General features: G+C 40.3%; 2 protein-coding genes across 3 annotated transcripts; both read left to right on the top strand.

Annotated features, from left to right (window-relative positions):
- Positions 1-59: 59 nt before the first annotated feature.
- Positions 60-2,190, top strand: SARC_06374. Of its 2 annotated transcripts, none has more exons than XM_014299730.1 (3): positions 60-345; positions 632-778; positions 2,008-2,190. In XM_014299730.1, exons 1-3 carry the CDS (start codon positions 175-177, stop codon positions 2,131-2,133), a joined length of 444 nt encoding a protein of 147 aa, XP_014155205.1. In that variant the 5' UTR covers positions 60-174; the 3' UTR covers positions 2,134-2,190. The 2 variants fall into 2 exon arrangements, with proteins under 2 accessions (XP_014155205.1, XP_014155206.1); XM_014299731.1 differs by having other exon boundaries at positions 2,002-2,166.
- A 1,261-nt stretch (positions 2,191-3,451) lies between these two features.
- SARC_06373 (hypothetical protein) lies at positions 3,452-5,612 on the top strand. The gene has a single exon (XM_014299729.1). The coding sequence runs from the start codon at positions 3,827-3,829 to the stop codon at positions 5,372-5,374; it is 1,548 nt and encodes a 515-aa protein (XP_014155204.1). The 5' UTR covers positions 3,452-3,826; the 3' UTR covers positions 5,375-5,612.
- Positions 5,613-5,736: the final 124 nt, after the last annotated feature.

Here is a 5,736-nt window from a genome sequence, read left to right as displayed (position 1 = left end):
ATCCATACATATATATATATCCATTTACATATATATATAGTATACTGACCCCTCCATCTGTATACCCGCAGCCTTACGACGAAACCGCCACGAGAACTAGATAACCATTTTAAGAATGCCGTAGATAAATACCACACGGACTTTGGAGTAGTCAACAAGAAGACATGCTCTTATATGACCTGGTTTTCCATCACGATATCTCTGGCAAATATGCTCCCGTACTGCGTTACCATAGCAACGATGGCATCGCCTGAGGCGCCGCTGGCTTTTGTCAACTTCAACTTCGTGTCGCAGACCAAGTATTCGGTCAAGGAATCTCTGGGCAAGGACTGCAGGTTTCTACAGGTAAGCCATACATCACAAGAAGTATGCAAGTGGGAATGTAAGTAGACATTCATCGTATCTGATAGCCAGGTTGTACACGTAGAGCTATATAATTCATGAGAGCAAAGAAGGCATTGGCGATAGAATCGCTGGCGGGCGCTATCGATGTCCTGTAGTTATCCTCACAAACGGTTTGAAGTGTTTGCATTCTCTACAGGCGCCCCGTTCGCACACATGTGAGTTCTAAAGCTTTCACCACAAGCATCCGAGTTCTCAGGCCTACAGGCGTTCATGCCCACTACAACAGGGTCCGGAAACAAAACCCGAGCATCGGGCACGCTTCAGGGAAGCCTTGGAAAACGGCGAGGCATGTATAAGTGATATAACGAACTATAAGAAAGATGGACAGCAGTTTCCGTGCAGGCTACACTTACAGCCAGTGTATGGGAAACAGGTATGCAAACTCGTGGTCGGTATATGCGTGTTTGTGTGTTCGCGTGTTTTTTTTATAGCCATATGTGTGCGTTTGTTTGTTTGTTTCGTATGTACGTATGTGCATCCTGTGCTGATGTGAATTTATGATTTGGGTTCTTCGAGCGTACTAATGGGCTAGTACAATACGAGGGAAGGGATCGAGTGTTTTACTGGAAGTGTGGTCTGTTGATGTTTTGTGCGTGATGTGTTGCAGGTATATTCAACTACATATCCCGGATAGGAGCGGGTAAGAAGTAGTACACAAGTGGGTGTACGTAGTACATAAGTGGGTGTAAACATTACATAAATGGGTGTGGATAGTACATAAATGGGCATAAGAAATATATAAGTGGGTGTAAACATTACATAAATGGGTGTAAATAGTACAGAAGTGGATGTATATAGTACATAAATGGGTATAAAAAATACATAAGTGGGTGTAAAAATTACATAAGTGGGTGTAAATAGTACTTAGGTGTGTGTAGATAGTACAAAAATGGGTATAAATAGTACATAAGTGGGTGTAAACATTACATAAATGGGTATAAATAGTGCAGAGGTGGATGTATATAGTACATAAATGGGTATAAAGAATACATAAGTGGGTGTAAAAATTACATAAATGGGTGTTAATAGTACTTAGGTGTGTGTAGATAGTACAAAAATGGGTATAAATAGTACATAGGTGGGTATAAACATTACATAAATGGGTATAAATAGTACAGAAGTGGGTGTAGGAAGTACATAAATGGGTATAAATAATACATAAGTGGGTGTAAATCGTAGATAAGTGGGTATATGTATCAGTAGTCGTTCGGCCTGCATCAGTGAGTACTTTTGCAACAGAACAAACTACATTTCGTGTGTGACGAGTCGTTTTGGTGTGGCGTTCTGATACCCTATTTTCGAAAGGGGTTGCGAAACTGAGTGCAAACCCTATTTGTGTTTTTACGGAAGTGGGCGGAGGTTGGATCATGGTCCACTGTTTTAATTCTGTGAGGAATTCCTGTTTCATTAGGAAATATATATATATTAGTTTTCGTTGTTCTGCATATATGCGGAGTCATGTGCATTTATTTATATTTATTTTATATGAATATTTGGAGACATAAAGTGTTCTCAAAGAATACTAGCTTTACTTTGTAAGGGACTCAATGACTCAAACAACTGTCCATCTCATCTTAATCTACCCTTTATCGACAGCAACAGAGCAAACCAGTCTTTTATATAGGACTGCAGACAGACATGTCAAACGTGACGCTCGTCAATGGAAATAACGTCGTATTAGAGCCTTTATTGGAGTTTTTCGCCGCAAATAATAATTCAAATACTTAATTAGGAGTTCAAAACATATAAAAGAGATACAGCTTACCAATAAAGTTTTATTAGTACTCATAAATATCAATTCTTGCAAGTATATGTATGCATGTGGAGCTATGATTAACTTGGGACGATTTTGTTGTTCTGTTCAGCCTTGTTCACGCATATTTGCTCCGCAGGCGTAAGCATATCAAAGAAAATGTGCGAAGTTATTTCCTCATACTGAGTGTATATCAAAAATATCTAGTAAAGCTAACATGGCATAGCAAAAAGCTGAGTTTGCATGTCTGAACACTCACACGGAGATATATCCCAGGAAACTATATCACTTCATGATCCCAAGAAACTACAGCAAATATTGATACTGGTAAAAATTGAGAATTCTATATTGTTGACTTGTAACATTGGTGCATATTGGATAGCCTAAAAATATTGATGTATATTGGATAGCCTAAAAATATTGATGTATATTGGATAGCCTTATCCATGTCTGACGAGCAATAGCCGCATATGTACACCTAACGAGCAGAGTCTTTATGATCGTTTTACATTATGTACGCCTGTGAACAGCGGAATCTTGATATTAGACTTGGCTTAAATTTCAAAGTACAAAAATGCAGTTCTACATTTGGGACAATCGGTGATTTACACTGCGGTGACAGTCAGACTAAATACACTCGTTTGTCTAATTTAGAAGGCTATGCTCGTCGAGACATTTTTATTTTAAGTCTGTGGACTTCGTTCCGCGGTTGGCGCCCGCCCTTGAAGTGCAAGTGCGAATTTTGGGTTTTTTTAATATATTTGTTTTTACAAAAAATGCCCCCTCCCCTCTCCCCCCCAAAACACAAGAATACGGCTAAGTCGCTAACTCGCTATTTATGCGGTATCTGTGTATTTATAGTCAATATTGTCACTGTATACATGCCATAGAAAGAAGGAATGCTACAGATTTATTGCCTTAACTCTGGAGCATTTTATTATTGGGACATCTATAATCTACGGTGTATGTGACGTAAACGTGAAAGAGAACTCAGAGCAGGATGCGCACTTTAGCATAGTTTTTAAAAATCATCATCCAATGATATTTGCTTTCAATAAAATGGAAAATGGAAAATCATGTATTTGTAATTTTGTAAAAAAATGTATTTTTGAAAAATATAATCTATTGTCTAGTTTGTATTTACTATTTAGGGTTTGGGGTTTTCTTTTAAAACAAAACAATTATCAAAAAACCCCTTCTCAAATGAAATCAAATATATATTTTTGCTCCATACTAAAAAATACATATGTACATGGACTTCTGCCAAATTAAAACAAGATGACGGAAAATAAACTATATTTATAAAATAACCACTGCTGAACTGCATAATAAATATTGTGAAGTATATTTGCCATCATGAAGGATGTGTTCTGTGACTTGTGAGTACATATGGGACGATCTCCACATTTGAATTGAGTGCGTGACTGCATGCACTCCATGCAGAAGTGCACGCTGTCTGTTTCCAATGTTGCATCGTAAATAAATATTTCTGAAAGTTGTAACCCTATAAATGTCACACTTCGAAAGCATCGCTTGTTATTATATGTAACTGGTAAAGACCTGTATTCACACAATACGTTCTCGGAACATCGACGGCTGCGTTCGAGGACATAGGTTTGCACATTTATACAATCCAGTAAAATAAGTGGTAAATTGAAATACCTAGAAATGGAGAAAAGAAACTATAAGGTTACCACGTTGTCGGACGATGAAGCCATTTTCACCAACAATGATCACAGAGCAAGCGGAAGCAGGTCTGGTGTGTCGGTTGATGTAGATGATGACGAAGCTGTCATGATATTCAATTCAGCTGGTGTTGGTCGATGTCAAGTTTCCAGTACATATAATGGGACAAGCAATCAAGTTGTACAGGGAGGGATAGACTCTATCCAGGGTAATACAGGTACTGTTCAGGTGTACTCAAATCACGCAGGTTTACACGATGTACGGGTATACCGCGTTGGGACGAACCTAAGCTACCACAGCCATAAAAAAGATGCCCTGGGCGAACAGCTAACCAGCTGTGGCGAGGATTGGAGCTTCTGTATGAGCACGGATGAAGCTTTGCAATTGAAGCTTGAACCCTGCCAACGATGCTATCCCACTCTGCCTGGCAACGACGTTCATCATGCGATCACACCCTCGGATCAGGCCGGAACGGCACTGACGATCAGTACACAGAGCACTAGTAATGCAATTGGCATATCAGGTGCACAAGATTCAACAGATGCAAGCTTATTTAAATTCAAGATAGGACAAGGGAAATCATACCACCGTAAATTATCGGTTAATGATAGTGGAGTTGCATGCGGCCAAAAAGGCCGTACGGCGGCTGTTCAGGTGACATCTGTGGGTGCGATGAAGCCTTGTTCGAAATGTTATGATGTTCCTTTTATAGAATTACAAAGCACTTCAAATCCCAGTACACAAACACTTATTGCCAGCAATGGTACGATATCTAGTCCCACCAATACAGAGCTTACGAGCGGTCTCGTTCGCAACACACAGTCGTGCGACCGGAACCTGCCCCAGGTGGCTAATGCTTACCCTAACACATGTTCAAGTACGAACAGTAGAGAACCGGCGGGCGTTGTAGGGGATATTTCTATTGCAAACGGTAGTATGACTGGACATGATGCAGCTTCAGTTGTCTTTAAGATCGGAAACGGAAAATCGTACCATCGCAAAGTTTCCATCAACGATGACGGAGTGGCGTGTGGTTCGGCGGGCAGTACATTGCCTATCGAGGTGACATCAACGGGAACGATGAAGCCTTGCTCGAAATGCTATCCATCTTCAGTTTCTACAACAACTAGCACTACATACCCTAACACACGGGCACATAGCGCGAGGGCTGCTGCGATATCTTCATCAACTATTGAAAGGGCCAGGAGCAGTCCCGATCAGAGCGTTCAGGTGTATGTCACTGTCCTGTCTGAGGGGGCCGATTCGTACCCCAACACTTGCTCGAGGCAGGACACAAGGGCGACGGTGGTCAACGCGAGAAATATTCAGGTAATGGTAACTTCTTCAGGTCGAGATGTGGTTGAGCTTAATATAGCTGAGGCCCGGTATAAGATTGGAAACGGGAAGAAATATCACCGCAAAGTAGATAGTGACGCCAGTGGAGTAGCTTGTGGTCAGAAAGGCTCTACGCTGCCTACTCTGGTGAGCTCAGTAGGCGCCATGACTCCCTGCTCAAAATGTTATAAGTAACTCATACGAAACGCACGCTTTATTGGATCGCACACGAATGTGTTACATTTACTGGTATATAAATATATAAATGCGGCAAGTGATTGGTCGTGGAAGTCGGTACGAAAATACACCATCAAGTTTGTTGCTACCCAACATGCGATGTTGATGGAGAAGTTTTAACCTATTCCAATATACAATATTGAAAGCGAAGCGATCAGCACAATCAACTCAATAAAACGCTAGCATTCAAACAATAAGTATATTACCTGTTCTATGCATATATATGTATTCTATATGTATAAATATGTATATTATATAAATATACATATATACATGTACACATACACACATACATACGACACACACACACACACACACAT

Source organism: Sphaeroforma arctica (assembly GCF_001186125.1).
Source record: "Sphaeroforma arctica JP610 unplaced genomic scaffold supercont1.452, whole genome shotgun sequence".
NCBI classification, from domain to species: domain Eukaryota; class Ichthyosporea; order Ichthyophonida; genus Sphaeroforma; species Sphaeroforma arctica.
The sequence above is the reverse complement of the archived record's forward strand: the minus strand, read 5'-3'. Positions and strand labels throughout refer to the sequence as shown.

Excerpts from the sequence above, each read along its gene's own strand:
- SARC_06374 (XM_014299731.1), top strand. The coding sequence starts at position 175 with ATGACCTGGTTTTCCATCACGATATCTCTGGCAAATATGCTCCCGTAC. Across the intron at positions 346-631 it reads AGGACTGCAGGTTTCTACAG|GGTCCGGAAACAAAACCCGA; the intron begins GTAAGCCATACA and ends CCACTACAACAG. Across the intron at positions 779-2,001 it reads AGCCAGTGTATGGGAAACAG|CAACAGAGCAAACCAGTCTT; the intron begins GTATGCAAACTC and ends CTTTATCGACAG.
- SARC_06373 (XM_014299729.1), top strand. The coding sequence starts at position 3,827 with ATGGAGAAAAGAAACTATAAGGTTACCACGTTGTCGGACGATGAAGCC.